Raw genomic sequence first — 18063 nt, forward strand, 5'->3', positions numbered from 1 at the left:
GTTGGGCTCAGCCTTCATCACATGGGGTCTTTAATCCATGGTTCGGTTGAGTCCCAGATTAGTGCTATTGTTACAGTCTGCTGGTGGGTTGATTGGGATTGAACTTGACTTCCATGACAACTTGTCAGAACCAGCACTAATCTCAACATCTATTTTGAATCTATGCGTGGTTGCTCTCGTTGACAAATAGTCCTTGTGTGTGTCCATCAGTAGCTTTTATCATGGTTTTTATTGTCTAATGATACATATTGATGACTGCAATACATCTGAGTAGTTTCCAAACTCTGCATAAAGTGTCAGCCAGTCTGCTGCGACCTTACTTGACCTTGGTCAGTCTTAGCTTCTGGAAAAACCAATACTCCCATAAACACCGGCAGAATTATCCCATAAAAGAAATTGGCAGCATTACTCTCTCAATATGTATTGGCTGTTATGGCTAAAGGGAGTACCTTATGACTACTTTGGAAGTCTCAAACCAGACATCACTTCTAGGGCCAGAAATGCATCCATTCAGAAACTGTGAACAGAGGGAATGCACATCCTCCAAATACAGCCAAAGAAGCCATTACTGGGAAAATCAAGTTTTCACAGGCAAATTCCTGCTGTATAACCTAATATATCCAGGACTCAACCTGTTGACCCGGGCAGTATTCAATATGAAAAATGTCATATGTCAGTGTTTTAAAATTGTCATTAGTTTTTATTAAGTTGCTCCAAAATGTCAAAAAAAGTTATGTAAGACTTCCATCATCTCTTCTTTGAAGTGCTGTGTGAGTAATATGACCTGCTCCCGGCAACGGTTTACCACCCACAACAGAGACCGCATCTATGTGCGCCTTTCATCTAACAAGCACAGTTTCAAATGGCCAATTCAGCTGACCTAGTTTCTGTGAAGCAGCTTCTGAAGATAAGGAATCGTCTCTGAAGTCACAGAGCGGCTCATGGCGCTGATGGGGCATCTTATCGTAGCGTGGTCGTCACTGAAGGGTCACGGGACTGCAAGCTGTAAATCGTGCCTATTACCAAATATGAGACAAGCTCTGGTCTGTTCCAATAAAAAACACTGCAAACAGCTCAGACTAGGAGCCCTGGTTTGGCAAGCTGGACGCCATCCTGATAATAATGACAAAACCCCATAAAAAAAGCAGGTTTTTGCCTCCTTGGCAGCTGCTGCGAGACCTGAAATTAGAAATAATTTTGGGGGGTATGGAGCAGCAGCTGAACGGGACTTTAACGCACTCCAGTAAATATTGTGGATAACTGTCAGCTTTGCTTTTTTGGGAACTCAAGAAATGAGCAACCGAAAGGGAGGAACATCTTGAAACAATCAACAAGAAAAGAAAAGCATGAATAATAGAAAGAGAAATTTCCACATGTGTAGTTGACACACTATTGGAAAAATTAGTGTGTCCCTGTCCACAGGTCTTTGTTTTTATTAAAAGATGTTTCCCAACTGAATCACTACCTGAAAACATCAATGGGCCCATGGTACTGTACTGTGAGGATCAGAAAACATGTTGAACTTGCTGAACCAGTGGACGAGGCCTGTTATAGTAGTCAAAGCTGTCCATTGGACCGTTATGTTGTTGCACTCCATAGGCTTCAGTAAGCAGTGCTCTTTGGATTATGACACCATTAATCAAGTCATTGGCACAGCTCAGGTGGACTGTCAGAAAAGCTGCATTTTGTTATTGAAAGTGTCAGCGTCAGTCGCAGTGTTCATAGATTAAGTAGCGCATTTTTCCTGTGTCTTTCAGCCGAGGGTTTATTTGTTCACGTCGACTAATTCCGGCGTTGTATACAAACACCAGCAACAAATATAAATAGTCTGAATTCCCTAGTGGAAGATTGTGTACAGAGTTGACACTGTGGGTGGTTTTAGCTTCATGGACTACCAACCAGATGACAACTAGACACCTCTGGGATGCTGCAATAGAGGAACATACAGCGTTTATTTTTACATACAGATCTGTCAGTTATACAGGTTTTCTTCTGGTGGCATCAATAGGGAGGCTGGGCAACAAACGGGTCTGCAACTAAAGCTCTCCTCCAAATACTCAGGGAGCCACTTTTGCCATAATTGCAGCCTGCCGTACCATTCTCCACTCAGAACCCCAACGGCCAATTAAAACAACAGCCCCAGGTGCTTATTGGCTGCTGAACTCTGACCCTGGACCAAGGCTAATTGTAGTCTTGTCCTGGTTCCCATAAGGGCCAGACGTACAGCAAGGAATACTTTTATAGAGGTCCCCAGGGGTCCAGGTAAGCATGGAAACATATGGGCAGTAAGTTTTTTTTATCACATCCATGCTATTATATTTAATAATAGCTATGTTTTTGTTATGGGTAAGCTACGTATTAAAATGTGCAGTGGGTTAAATCATATGATAACATACAGAACATATTGCTATACATACACATATTTCTAGTGCTGCAATGACAAACCGATTAATCGATTAGTTGTCAACTATTCAATTAATCGCCAACTATTTTGATAATTGATGAATCAGTTTGAGTAATTTTATAAGAAATATAGTCAAAATTCTCAGATTTTTTAAATATCTTTCTGGTTTCTTTACTCCTCTCTGACAGTAAACTGAATATCTTTGAGTTGCGGACAAAACAAGACATTTCAGAACGTCATCTTGGGCTGTGGGAGACACTGATTGAGATTTTTCACCATTTTCTGACATTTTATAAACCAAACAACTAATCGAGAAAATCATCAACATATTAAAGCTTCAGTAGGCAGAAAGCTTTTGGCATTATTGGGCAAAGAATCCGTAATAACCTTTCAGCATATTGTATTCAAGTGCTGTGAGAGATAACTAGACTTCTGCACCTCCACATGGCTCTGTTTTCAGGCTTTAAAGAAATCTAGCCTGTGAAGGAAGACTTTGGCCAATCACAGGTCATTTCAGAGAGAGCGTTCCTATTGGCTGTGCTCCGGCCAGTGGGCGGCGCTTGGTATTTCCTCAACAGATCTCAACATGGCCGCCGGGTCACAAACTTTCTCATTTTACAGCTGAACAGTACACTACAAGATGTTTCTGAAAATATTTGAGGCGAGAAATAGGTATTACAGTAACAGAATATTGATTCATATTTGATCAGTGCTGCCTAGTTTGACCATTTGATTGAGTCTGCGTGTGATTGACAGCTGCTCAGAGACGGCAGGCTCCAGCTCGGCTCTGATTGGTTGTTTCCCTCCAGTCTGTGAAATCTTGCAGATGCCGTTAGGAGCACCGGAGGACACAGAGGAACATGATTTTTTTCTGATTACCTGTCTCATGCACTACTGTCAGGATATAGTTACCGTTTTATAAAAATAACTTGTTTTAATCATATTTGCTCCATTTCTACCCACTGCAGCTTTAATCAACAATGAAAATAATCGTTCAACATATTTTATAGCTTACCTTGACAGTGTGTGAGATTCATCCGTTTAAAACCTTTGGGACACTCCACTTGTCCATTTGCAATCACTGCATAAGCTGCAAAGAGAAAGAGAAAGCACAGCTTTAGAGGGGCAAAAATGATCTTCCATTGCCGAGCCTCTCTGTCACAAAGCATTGCATTCATCGCAGAGGGAGAAGAGGAGCTGGGCTTTAGGAGGGGACCATATAACTTACAGATGTGAGCATCTTGGCAAGAGGGAAAAAATGAGGGGACCCACAGCTGGGCCTCGTGGGACTCCAGAGTGAGTGTATGGAAATGGATCCCCGTCAACCACGTTTATAAGACAGCGCTGCCATCCATCCAGCAGAATGTAAGGATAACACTCGACGTCATTTATAATCATATTACCTATAACTCTCCTCAACCCCTGGGGACAGATGAAGGAAGTGCTTACATCATAAATATGTTGAGGAAGCCTACGTGACAGCCCTGACCTTTATCATCAACCGCAGTGCGGATCTACTTAAATAAGAGACTAATACTTTAACAGTGCACGCTAGGAAGGATGATAAATGTGCGGCTCATGGGAAGGTGATTGGCTCAGAACTTCTTCTTGCTTGTTTTGCCAAAGCAATGGAAATCATGTGGTGTGTGCTTCAGGTGTGTACATTAGAGGTTCACAGAAGTGCTGCAGTAAATAACCCAGTGTGGCCATAGTGACGGAGGCTTGAAAACATTATGTCATTACTCATTCGGCACGCAGTCAAGCCCAAGAATGCTCCATTAGATGTACAGAGAGGTCAATGTGACTATCACATGGCATGTGTTTGGGTGTGTGTATCTGTGTTTGACACAGAGAGAGAGGGTGTGTGTACGCGATTCTATAGGTTTCTAAACAGAGACATTATTAGTAGCAGATCTTTCCATGACATAAACTGAGATGTAGAATTGTGCTTCACATCATGTTGAAAGGGGATGATCCAACCTCTGATTTTGGAGGGAAAAATGTGTTTGGGTGAGGAAAGCTCTAAGAATAACGACATACTTATTAGCATGAGGGAACTGTTTCTCACTGTTACAGCCTTTTCAGATTACAGTCACAAATCAAACAGCTTAAAGCAATGACGATAGAACTTTGTTTTACATTGCTTCCTAATCATGATAGCCGTGATTCTGTTTAGCGCATTAACACACTGGAAAAATGTTGTTTCTGCCAAGATTTCAAAAAAATATTTGGTGGCATAGGTACAGCAAAAGTTTGTTATGTCTTCGCTAGAGCGGGCTTTTCAAATTTCATCAACATTAATGGCCATTTTACACTTCCAAAATATGAAACTTGATGTTTATAAAGTCATTTCCAAAGACTGGGTTGGGACCCACAGGTGGGTCGCAGGACTTTCTTCCATAGTCTTTTATTAAACATTTATATCTGCAGTACACCTTTGAGCCACATGACGTAGCATGAATTTTCGTATTGTTCTGATAATTATATGACATTGAATCTAGTTTGTTTTACTGATGAAAGGTAAAAAATGAGAGCCTGTTATCTCAGCCTGAATGTATTCATTTTGTCTAATTTATAAAGTATTTAACATGTGTATATGTTTTCGATAACACATGCATAAACTGAAGTTGTGATTGACGTCTCATGACTTATAGATAAGGCCTATTATGAATTGGGTCGCAATTGTTTGTCGTTTTTAAAAAGTGGGTCTCCAGAAAAAAAGTTTGGGAAACAACAATATACATATATATATAATGGTGGAATACAACTTTGCATTCATTTTTACTCGCATTATCATCCAATGAGAGTAAACGTAGCGAGAAATCATGACATCCAACATTTCCCACTCACAGATTACGGGAACAAATGACAGTGATGACAATCTTTGGATTCACATCGTGGCCAGAAAAAATAAGATATTACCAAGTACAGCTTTGCTTTGAACTTGCTGCCACAGCGACGAAAGGTTGAAAACAGAGGTGACGCATGCAAGAAACTACTGTCACAGCCCTGCCAGCAAAGAAAACACATCTCTTCCCCTGGCAGAGAGCGCTGGGAACGGGACAAACGTTGCTTTATTCCAGAAAACCAAAGTTTTGATATGCTTGACTGAAAGGGAGCTCTGGTCTGATGTAAATGGATTTCTGGATGTCTGAGTCCAGACCAGTGGGCCACCTAAGGGTCTGAGAAGTGAAGCCAATGTGGAAGTGCCTTAAACTAGCATTCTTTCTAACAGCCAGCAGGGGGCGACTCCTCTGGTTGCAAAAAGAAGTCTGATTGTATAGAAGTCTATGAGAAAATGAGCCTACTTCTCACTTGATTTATTACCTCAGTAAACATTGTAAACATGAGTTTATGGTCTCAATCGCTAGTTTCAAATCTTCTCCATTAGAGCATGATGTTCATTTAGTTAATTAAGGTCCCATTTAGAGTCAAATAGACCATAAAGCAGGGGATGCTTTAGGGCGTGGCTACCTTGTGATTGACAGGGCGATACCACAGCGTTGTCCGGTCCGGAAGTTGTCCACGTTTTAGTCTTTTAATTTGAACCCTTTCACAGTGTGTTTTCGGTTTATGACCCTTAATTGTAACATTTTGGTCGCCTAAATATGTCTTATTCAGCGTTCAGTTGTACTTAGCTCCACCCTCTCATGTCCAAGATGGTGACGGACACAATGCCAAACTCAAGGCTTCAAAAAGACAGTCCACAAACCAATGGGTGACGTCAGGGTGACTATGTTCACTTCTTATATACAGTCCATGGACCAGACAAGATCACATCAGCCACCTTCGCCACCAGACATTAGAAGCAAACATACAATGAATCTGTGTTACTCCACTATTTGTTTCAGAAGCTTCAGAGCTTTCAGAAAGTTGAGGTTCCAAACCCAGTGGCCAGAAAAAAAGACTTTCAATACGTACTAGATACCAACACCGCAATCCTGTAAACATCTACCGTCAATACACAACCCAGCAATCAGTCACGAGTTTGTGTCATTTTCCCAGGAGTGACTGGAATGCGTGCTACATGGAGGCTTTGGGAACGCGGTCTTGGAAGCTGCGTTATGTTTTGGTCCTGCTGCGACCCAGTGGACCAGGCAGGGTCAATGTACCTGAGGGTTGACAAAGCAGAAGTGGGTCAGCATGAAGGGGGCAACGGGGAAAAGGGGGGAACTGTGTCAAAGCGACGGCCCTGTTCCTGTCTGCCCACCTCCTCATCTTCCTCCGCACCCTCCTAATCCCCCTTTCAGAGTTTCTGAGTAATGAGCTGTTGTGGTAGGGCGGTGGGCACGCCCTCCTGTGGCGATGGGATCAGGGAAAGTCTGGCCTGAGTGACAGCAGGGCGCACATGCCAAGGGAAGCCCAGTGGGGGAGGTCCGGGTGTCTCAATAAAGCTTATTAGCAGGGAGGTGAGGACCTCTGCAGTCAGTAACAACTTCAACATGAGTCTGAGAGACAGCTCATGCCTGTCTTAAAATGGCCTGAGAGGAAAGACTGAGATGTTGTAAAGCTCTTTAAGACCTAATTATGTAAGAAGTACCACACAGACATTAAGCAGTGATGTAAAGTTGGCATGTCTCCAGCATATACCAGACACGTTTTATGGTATATGTTCGTAAAACTTTATTTGCACGTAGGATTTAATTTGGCTGATTATACTCAACATTTCCTTATTTGTGTCGTGGATCTAAAAATGCTTGTTATCAGAGTTCTGTTCAGTGGATCTTTATTGGTCCCTCGGGGCAATTTGTTTGCAGTAAGGTTTAAAAACCAGCTGCTGAAACTTGCAAACAGCAGCCCTCCTAAATACAGTAAATACTGGTTGCCCTTTGCAGGATGCATTTACTATAAGAGACAGAGAGTCTCGGCTCAATAATGATTATTCAGGGCGTCCTTGTAAAAGAAAGCTTGATCTCAATGGCCTTCCCTGTTTAAGTAAAGGTTATAATGATAATACAAAGTTAATTTAGTAATGTTAAGTCAAGGTTTGATAAACCACTGCAATCAGAGGCTTTGTGCGAAATCACACGCTATGCACTACATTCTCAATATATACACTATCGTTCAACATATTTTTGTGTGAATAAACAGTAGTATGTATCTTTACGGACGCACTGAGCAGTTATTTACGGCGTCACTTCCTCGTGAGAGTCTAGTTGCCGTTGGAGACGTGTAACTATGGTAACCCGTGCCAACCTCATGTGACCAAAACGACGATTTGTGAGAATCAAAGTCTGAATTAATATAAAATATATATTATGACTAGCAAAGTGAAATCTTATACTTACAGTTAAAGTGTTATTGACGTCACTACCGCATTGCATTGTGGGATATTTATGCCGCAGTATTGTCCAGTGTTGCATACTGTAATATTTCACCGCAAATAATATGCAATTCGCGTACTATTGGTTTCATACTAAGCTTTCGGACACACTAAAAAAAAATCTCACATACTGTTTTAGCGTACTAAATAGCATGTTAGTATGGAATTTCAGACGCAACATATGACTACAGTAACAGCAAATAAGAACCACGTCTCCCTAACATTCATCTCAAGAAAATATGATAAACACCAGGACTATAAATCAGTAACAACTTGGCCAAGTAATTTTCATTATTGTACAAAACAGCTAAGCATTACGTTATCCTCCGACGATTTAATAATGTGCCCGTTCTCATGCTTGTTTTGTGTAGAAAACATGGAGCTACACAGGCAGCGGCTTGCAAGAGCGAGCTCAAGCTGCGCATCATTAGTGTCACCCTTGGTTACAAAGACTGTAGACCCAGACTGGTCTGTATCCACTGAGGGTACAGACAGAAGCTTCCAATTGTTGTGTATCCATTTAGCCCTGTTCAACAAAAGACTTTGTCACCCCTCACTAATTTATTATTGTCCGTCTCCATTCAGTGGTGTTGTGCATTCCACTGGCAACTGTTCAATAATATTTGCTCAAATTCCCTGACCTGAACGTGTAATTCAAATTCCTTGGAGCTTCTTGATAGATGGTGCTGTCCTAAATTCAATCTGAATAAATCCCTCTTTTAAACACGAAAGTAGAATTTGCTCCACACAGAGCTCTGCTGAGGGGATTCAAATGAAAGGACAGCTTATGCAAAATGAGAGAGAAAGTAAAGAGAGACGGCGGCAGGAGGCTGAGAACGGAGAGAGTTTAGAGTCAGATGGATTCTTCAGCTGTACAGAAATCTTTAATTGCTAATTTGGTACAATCACTCTGTAGACCACCCGGCCCGGGGGCTGTTCTTCTAAGACGATTGAGAAGTCTGGTCCATCAATCACAGGGCTCTGAGCCCTTCACCAGCTTCCCCAGGGACCCGCCTGGGAGGCAACCTCAGTGTTGGGCTTCTCCCCGTAACTGACTGGAAAACCTGAGAACGCGTGGGAGACGGAGGATGCAGGAGGGACTGATGCCATCCACAGGACGGGAGCAGGAGACGGTGTTCCTTTCCACTCCACTGGGGACCTATATATAGGAAAACAACGAAAGCCAAGTCCTCCTCAGGACCCGTTCCAGCAATTTACTTTCTGACATGCCGCCACGGGACAAACTGGTGCCGCGAGAGAAAACCAGGAGCAAACCGAGCTCTTTAATCACCGCGGAGGGTTTTCAGGTCTTTTGAGTCTCTAAGATGGCAAAGCCATCTCTTCTTGGCCTTCGAGCCAAAACTTGATTGGAGCAAACAGCTTAAAGGGAAGTCATGTGCTTTCAAAACAGAATGCCTCCTTGGCACGCGCCACGTTTGCCACATTCTGGCACGGTCCATATCACATGCCCTGCAAATAATGTGTCCCTGCCAGTGAAGCAAAGGCTAATCAGTTAGGACACATGGGACTAATATCAACATCCTCCCGCTGACACAGACATGGACACAAAACCACTGTACAAGCTACAAGACATTTGCTCAATCATTAACAGTCTTTGCTCAGTTGATCTGTATCATGTTGCTGTTACCATCCCACGAAATATGTGAAGCAACAAAAAGGCTTTGATTGGAAGATTATTTTATTTTTATGCAACATTAAGTCTTTACTGAAAACATACTTTTCATTGTTCCTATTCACGAAAGTATTCATTTTACGTCTCTGTTTGTAGTTTGTTTAACGCCCTTCTCCAAGATGCTGATGGTAATGGAACCCGCATCAAACGCACATTTAAAACAGACCCACATTCCTCCATAATCTCCAATTCACTGTGGAATAGTAACCACCTGGGCTCGTTCCAAAAGAAGGCATGCCATGGTACGATCCCAATAAAAATGTGCTTAACTTTGCTTGTATCGAATTAAGGAAGGCGACACAATTTCACATCCAACTGCCTCCAACTGGGATTTATGTCTCATAGTGGTTAGCTCTGCTCCGCACTGATTAGCCACACGGCTGCCCAGCTAATAGATCCCATCATTCTAGTTGTGAAGGGATAACACTAAGTCAACATCAGTGAATCAGATGCTGTCAAAGATATGTGACGTCTCCATCTAATCACCACGAGGATCTGCTGTGGAGCCGTTCCAATGCATCTGTTCTCTCGATGCCTACTTCTGAAGCAAAGTCATTGCATCTCTGGTTTTTGTTGGTCATTAACAAGTATTCATGTTTGATCAGCGCTAATAAAAAGTACAATAATAAGAGCAGGCTTTGGTCACTCGATGGATGTCAGATGTAACATCTGGGGAATAGACAGGAGATTTGGGCGAGGATGAGTTCATGTGGGAAGATCTGTGGCGCTCTGTGGGCCCCCTCCTTCTTTGCCTCATCTAACTTTATTGATCTAAACCTCATGAAGAATAGTGTCCTCATTACCGAGAGACACAGGGAGGAGGAGGGGGGCGAAACAGACTGACAACTCCCACAGATAGAGGTGGAATAGAAGGCGGGGCAAAGATAGTGGTGACATCATAGTGACCTTGATGACCCGGGGAGGTAGAGTTAAAAGAAGCCAAGGCTCCTGTGGGTGTGGTGGTTACTTTGGGCCCTTGGGACGCCTGATCTGGCTCCCTGGGAAGCCTCCCAGCCTCACAGAGAGAGGGAAGCTGCCCAGCAATGACAGATGGGGAGACAAACGGCTTGTGGAATTCCATTAGCTGTGAAACTCGCAGTGAGGGAGGGGCTGCCGGCACAATTATACAGAGTCATGCCAACACTACAGTGTGGGTCAGACTCGGGCCACAGCAAATGGGCTTCAGTCTGCTTGGGGAAACTCAGATTACTTTACTGATAGAAATATATCCCCATAGTTGCTCTAACAACGCTATCCTGGCTCTTTTCAAGGGTAAACTTCCTCTCAGTTTCTGTCATGTGCTCCGCATGGGACCTGTGCAACCAAATTCACAAGTCACTGGTTAGCTCTCATACTTGAGGACAGTTTTGACCACCTCTGCAGTAGATCAGATTCCACATCAGAAATGACAATCCGAGATTGAATTAGTTTGAAATTCAAACAAAAAGTGCAGTGCTGTGTTTTTTTTCTTTCACGCCACCTCATCATCAGAACCAGAGGGACGAAGCAGACTACAGCCGCCCTTCTGGTTGATCTGGATCTCATTATGAGCCAGGAATCCTCAGCATGTGCCTTTTAAAGGCTCTGGCTCCTGAAGGCTTCGGCTCCCACTGAGATGGGACGCACTGGCATTCATGCTTCCATAACGTCAGTCCTCCTCCTCTACACACACACACACAGACATAAAACTTAACACACACATATAATCTCATCCCTTATTGCCACGACGGTGACATAAAGTCCTTGGTGTATAATAATAAGTAATAGCCTGCTATATAATGTCGTCAGCTGTCTGCGCTGAAATGCGTATAGACTTACAGAGAGACACAACCAGACTGCAACAACAGCAGTACACAGTCTATATTTGTATAAAGCTCTGTGTTAATCATCAGTCGATACTGTACCCTTCATTATATCGAGTGACAGTGATGTGGAGGCAGAATAGGCCTAGAATAACATAACAGAGATATCTGAAGTAAGTCCAGCAAGTAAAGACTTGTCTGTCGCCATCATAGTGTGGTCATGCTGGCATCATCTCTAAATGCAATAAAGAAAATGAAGTAGCAATGCTTCCTCTCTGTGCATTTTGTAACCTGCTATAAACTGACCAGTGGTAGCGTTACACCCCGAAATACAAACTGTGCTTTCATGCCATCATTATCACATACTTAACAGGAAACACAGGAGACTCTTATAATGCTATATGGCTTTCCCCCGCACTGCGAGCCGACAACTGACCCATTCACCATGAAATAAAAAGGACAGCATCGTTGTTCAGGGGCCGTCGTCTCCAGGTTATACATCACTCCTGTCAAACACGTAAGAAAGCATACATCTCGGCCAGTAAGGGAGGAATGCAGCTGAAATATCTAGCCAAGTGTCTAAACTGAGAACAATAACACTCTAGAGGAATTCAAAGCATTTCTCTTATTAAAGCTCCCTCAAAGACTTCTGGGACATACATGACTTCATTTTGACTTAATTTTCCCTCTTTTTCATTCTCTCTATCCTTTCTCCCCTGCCTGCGTGTGACCTGGGACCTCGAGCTTACGGAACGCTGCCCCCCAAAACAGCCACAGAAATGAGCGAATGGGGTATTCACTCCGTTTCTCCCCCAAAACTTCAAAGGAGGGAGCAGGGGAAAACATCTGGGAGCCAAAAGAGATCATGCCGGGGACTTAGGAATCTGGCATGCCGAGGGGAGATAGAGAGCGGGAGAGAAAAGAACGGATCGGCATCTATGATAGATGGAGGAGACAGAATGGGATGATGTCTGCTTCTGATTAAGGTCCAGTCAGACATCAAACAGGGTACGAGGACTTTGACAGCCAACTGACATCTGCGGGCATGGCTGTAATATGCGAGAGTGCCCGTAAAATGTGCCCACGTGCCACCAAAGCTGCTTCCCATGAGGCCCTTAATAGCAAGTCCTGCACCAGCGCAGGGTCATAATCCCGCCTCCAAATAACACGCAGAGCTGTCAGGCCGAGTGAGAGTCTCCATCTACAGTGAAGGGTGTCACCACCCACCCTGCCTGCCGGTGACGGCGTGCAACCACCCAGCTGCTGTTTTTCAAACCTACCGCAGCTCTGGTCGGGAAGCAGCTGAACTGCGGCTGCTCATTTCCTCCTTTCAAGGCCGCTTTGGCTCGACCCGCCCGCAGGGTGGGTGGCACTCCTGCCAGGCTCTCATCTTCATGCTAAATGTGTTTTCATTTGCTTCCCGGTTTTGGTTTTTATAGGAGCGAGGACAGCTTCATTCTTACAAGTGGGTGCATGGCGGAGTCACACAGAGGAGTTTTTAATGGAGACTGCTATGTGCTAATCCTCATAAGTCATCAGCATTGTTTTGGTGACAAATGCTTTAAAAATCTACCAAGCATAAACAACTACTGCTAAGGAATATGACTAAACACCTTAATATAGAGCACTATGAGAGTAGAGCCCAGCTGCATCTAGTTGTTTTGAATAACAGCACAAGAATACCAAGAGATCAACATACCAAAGGCATAACAGAAAATAATACCAACAGAATTAGACCAGATTAGAAATAGATTAGATTTAAGCATGTAATGGAACAGAGCGGAACAAAAAATTGCTCAGATCAGATGGCTTTAGTCAGGAGGGCTTACCTGGTTTGGTCGGACACTTTTGGCACTTGTTGAGACCCCAGGAGGCGCCCACGCTTCCACAGCAATCATCCTGTTTGGTTAGGCCTGGCAGAGGCTTGCCACACTACAACAACAACGCACATCTGCGTTAAATCTAAAAGATGAGTTCTGAGAATGAGTGTTACATATTTGTGCACGCATGCTTGTTTGTGTTCAAATGTGTGTTGGCAAAGGGCAGAATTTGTGTTCGTGTCAGTGTGTGCATGTTTACCTATCTGCAAGGACAGAGTGAACCAGTCACATCTGAGACTAGTTAGTTGGAGGAGGACACAAGCGGCGGAGTCTCGAGAACAACTATGAGCCTCCTGGCATGCCTTATTAAGGCACTTGGCTAATTGTGAAGGGAGATTCCTATCGGACCTTACTTATTGGATTTTTGGCCAATAGAGATTTATGCAACTAAAGAGGCAACAGAGAGGACATTCTTCTGGAGAACACCGAACTGGCATACTGGCAGGAGAAGAGGGGAAACTACCGGCTAAAGCTTTTGTGTGCTCCTTCTCTGGGAAAGTTCTGGTGGGGTTCTGAAAAATCATTGTGACTGGAGGGGTTTAATTTCAAAGCTCTCTATGAAACCAAAGTAGAGAAAATGATAGCTGCAGAACAGCACAAACAAACTCGTTTGAGGAATAATACTGGCAAAAACAACTCGGTTGCAGATCCTTGTGTTGTTTTTAACCTAAAGGCTACAGTAAGAGTCACTTTCACAGCCAAACGTATGCTGTATTAAGCCTCAGATTAGCCAAACTCACGCACTGCCACTTAAGTACTTCCCCTTCCTAACGTCTTTTCCCCTTTGATGCATGTGTGTTGTGACATGCGTACATTATCCTGACCATGCAAAGTACAGTAAATCTGCGGTGTGTGCCAAACTGTATACATGGTACCATACACACCATGAAAGTCTTCCCATTCGCGCCACAAAGAGGACCACATGGGCCGGATTTCTAAGCTTAACCTTTGTCCTCTGAACGCATCCTAACTCATAACATGCCTATGTTGGGGGAACTGGTGGAATATGAGATGACCAGTGTGGTTAGAGCTCATAAATCCTGGACAGGACGTAAATTATAGCCCACTTCCTGTTTGAGGCAGCAGCAATCAGAGAAGGTGACGGGATGGGAACGTAATGGTACCAGTGGTAAAACAACACTTTCACTCACTGGTGTCAACACCTACGATGGGCTAGGATACGCCAGGTGGCTTACATCAGCTAGTGATGACAGTGTACATAGTGTGTTTTAATGACTTAACACGATACCTGTCCATCGACTGTTTCCTGAAAGCATCTCCCGACATGTCCATTCTGACGGTTGTGCGGTCTGGCGTGGCCGTATTCACTGGTGTGTGGCTGCCTGCTGCTGTGCTCACTGGTGTGTTCGTGTCCATTCCCAGGCTGGGAGCGCTGCTGGACAGAGTGAGCCCCGTCTGTGGTGGCCGGTCTCTGCCCGGGCTGGACCCGAGCTACTTGGTGGATCTGGACCTCGGCGTCTGGAGGGTGCTGAATGTGGACGTTCACCAAGGATGGGTGGAGAGACACTGGAGAAGGAGAGACCCACAGTTTATACAATATAGTGGATAGTTTATAGTGTCAAATTTTGGATAATGTAAGAGGAAGCATCCTCAGCCAAGGGATAAAAGCTGTATATACATAGTGCAGTTTGCGAGCTATCAGCTAACATCCTGCACAAGCTTGTTCAACACACACTTAGCTCGCTTCAACACCATGTTATGAGAAGTACATGGGGAATTCCAGGCAATGAAGACACCATTAAGATATGACAAAACAAAAACAACAACACAAAGAGTTTGGGATTTTCTGGTTCAAATCAAATCATCTTAAAAGACCAAAAACACATTTTTTGAGGAGCTGAGAAGATTATGAAATATGGAGAATGAGCTCTTTTGTCCTTCTCACAGCGGGGAAGCATCTATCCTCTGGGAGTGCCAGGGTTTTTTCCCAGAATCCTGACCCACTATTATGAATCATAGTCACGCAGACAGATGGCAGGGAGAGTCCAAGGAGAAGAAGAAGACCTTATCAAGAGTCCTGGACGTGAAACTGAGTGTGTATATATAAAGTATACGGACAGGACGGCTCATTTCTTTGTTGGGACGTAACAATACAGACATTGGACTCATGTCATTTAATTATGATAATTTATTTTAATTCAAAATGGAAGATTTCTGAGTGGAATATAAATGATCTAAGTTAAAGCTTCTGCTTCTAGTTACTGTTAGACAGAGCGAGAAGCTGAGTGAGACATGAGGAGGAAATTGAAAAACAATATATCAGGAGGAGAAATGGAAAGTGAGTAAATCTTTGTTATTCAGTGTTATAACTTCATGATGTGGCATTGCTCTGTTTCCAATAACCACTTCTGTTTGATAAATGCAGTATTGTGCGAACAATATGAGGACTTCCACTGAGTCATTCATTACTTATTCTGCTCAAAATAGAGTCTGACCAAGGCAGAGCACTACGGGGTAAACAGTGTTGTAAATCAAGGAGTTCACATTTTGTTCTAAGACATAAAATACGTCAGTAAATATCCCACTGAATTCTAAAGCATTTATGTGTCTTAAAAAAGGCGTTTGCAAACAAGTGGCTAAATGATACTACAAAACGTCATCACGCCGACTCGTCCGCCTTTACAGCCTCCTTGTTTATACTCACGTTCATGTGATCGTGGTGTAGTTCGTTTATAGCCTAATGTCAGCTTTTTACTTCTGGTGATTGCTGATTCATACTTCAAAAAACATAAAAGCGGTGTTCATTTGTGAAGATTATATTGTAGAACAAAACATGTAAGTATCATAAACAAGCTTATTTTCTGCAATAATACAAAACTCAATGGAAATATCCAATTGTTTTTTTGTCGAGGGAACCAGGGCGATGCTAACTTCCTGGTTGGCCTACAATAAGTACGTCCTCCCTGCAGCACTATAAGGAGAAGTGAAGCAAATGGCAAAGAATAAAGGCTTCATATCACACCAGCATTTGAAAAAAATGTAATTCCACAGCAATTGCTGCGATCTGTGGAGAAAAATCTTTTGTGATGAGTTCAACTGACCAATAGCAAGCTGTCTTGACAGTGCTGACTTTTGGAGGAAGGAAGAACCAGAGAATCCACAATAGAACAAGCTAGCCGTGTTGCACCATCACCTTATTATCCTTCCTCTGTTAGAGTTTTAAACTACTCTACAAAAGAGAAATGGTTTGCAGACACTTGTGAAACGAGAGCCAAGCTGGAGTTGACGTGAAACAAGCTTGTTAACTAACTGACAGTCTCTCATAACTTCTTTTCCCCTCTTCTATACGTACAATCCCCAGAAAAAATGCCAGGGGGTTGTACACAGCACAGTACAGAGGAAAAACAGATATTGAGACTGAGTAGCGTTAAAACGTTAATGGATAGCTTGCCCACTATCCCTACAAGTAGTCTACTGTATGAAGTTTGCTGTTCCACTTTCTGGTGTGACCGGGCCTTAAAAGAAGCCAGTGCGAGGCCATGGTGCTGGGGGATTACCTTGCTGATTGGACAGTGGTAGAGTGTACATGGAGTGGGAGGGAGATTTTGGTCCCTGGCGGCTGCCGTCCTTCTGGCGGTGAGGGGTAGCAGGAGGCGGGGCCGGCAGGTGGCAAAACTTTCCCGTTGAGTTCGATGGACACCAGCACAGGTCCCTGCCGATGCATCGACCTCCACTGAGACAGGGTAGCTGACAGAAGACTGCAGAGAGGACGAAGAGAGGAACACAGGGCCGTCAGAGGCACAGAGAAAAAGATGAAGAGGCTATTAGGAGTGAAAGATTCGTTAGCGTACACAACACGCCACATTTAATTACTTGGATTTATGCATCCTGATGCACAAGGGTCCGGTAATAAGAAACAGAAAAAGGGTAGTCCTAATAGGAAGGGAATGTGCTGCAGAGGCCTCATGTGGACATACTTTGTTTGCAAACAGTTAGCAAATTTCATGCTGTTCTCTACTTCGGCCCCACCAGACACCCGTTTCAACTTTGTCCTGCGTGCCTCGTTCTGCACCTCCTTTATTGGCACATCAGTAATTACATACTCCTGTGCGTGGTGACGAGTGATGATTCATTCTGTAATAATTCTGTGAAAATAGAAATGCATGGATATCTGTATGGGACAAACACGATATTCCCAAACTATCAAATCTTGGACAAAATCTCAAAGGAGGGGAACTTAACAGAATAAGTAAATTGAATCACAAAAACACGCTGAGTCTGCAGTTTGATTTATAGTTTGCAATTTACCATGGGGAGAGAAAGAAAGGAAAGCCCGGCACTGGACAGATGGTGTTTGACAGTAGTGCTTTCACAGCCCTTTCACTGGCTTTATCTTTAGGCGTACGGGATGGGTGCCAGCCCAGCACCTTACATACCTGGGCCTGCTCCCATCTACAGAATCGCTCTGACCTGACCTCCGCTAACTTAAAACATCAAAGACTATCAAATGAAAAAAAACTATCCAACCGTGATGAATAAGAAAAAGAACCGTTCTGGATGGTTGGGTGAAGGAGGAAAAAGGTGAAGCACTTCACCTTTCTGCCTCAGCAACACCACAAATATGAGGACAGCTGGACATACGGACAGCCCACCCATATGAGATAAAACGATGCTAGTGATGGAAACATGCTGTGAGCTGCATCCTCTCTGTCTCATCGAGGCAGACAGTAACACACTAACAGGGTGCAAACAGGGAACAGAAAGCGATGTAGGGAATGAGCTCCCTGTCACATGGCATTAACGAGAGTGAGACTGGAGGAGGAAGAGAGGGAAGGATGTAATAAGAATAGAAGAGTAGCAGACGGGCAATGAGAGGGATTAGTAGGAAAACGTGAATAGAATAGATTGAAAACAGAAAAGAGACAGTAATGGAGAGAGAGGGAATGAGCAATGTGAGAAAAAAAGATGTGGGAAGACAGACAGAGAGAGAGGTCCAGCGT

General features: G+C 43.6%; 1 protein-coding gene across 1 annotated transcript in view; it reads right to left on the reverse strand.

Moving 5' to 3' along the window:
* Positions 1-18063, reverse strand: part of LOC119504543 (latent-transforming growth factor beta-binding protein 2-like) — a 90015-nt gene that overhangs the window by 34947 nt on the left and 37005 nt on the right. The window contains exons 6-9 of the mRNA XM_037796755.1: positions 16621-16821; positions 14352-14629; positions 13052-13154; positions 3420-3494 (exon numbers count right to left, since the gene is read on the reverse strand). Of these exons, the coding sequence (XP_037652683.1) occupies positions 3420-3494; positions 13052-13154; positions 14352-14629; positions 16621-16821 (657 nt within the window). The remainder of the gene's footprint in view (positions 1-3419; positions 3495-13051; positions 13155-14351; positions 14630-16620; positions 16822-18063) is intronic.

Source organism: Sebastes umbrosus, chromosome 16, assembly GCF_015220745.1.
Source record: "Sebastes umbrosus isolate fSebUmb1 chromosome 16, fSebUmb1.pri, whole genome shotgun sequence".
Taxonomy (NCBI): domain Eukaryota; kingdom Metazoa; phylum Chordata; class Actinopteri; order Perciformes; family Sebastidae; genus Sebastes; species Sebastes umbrosus.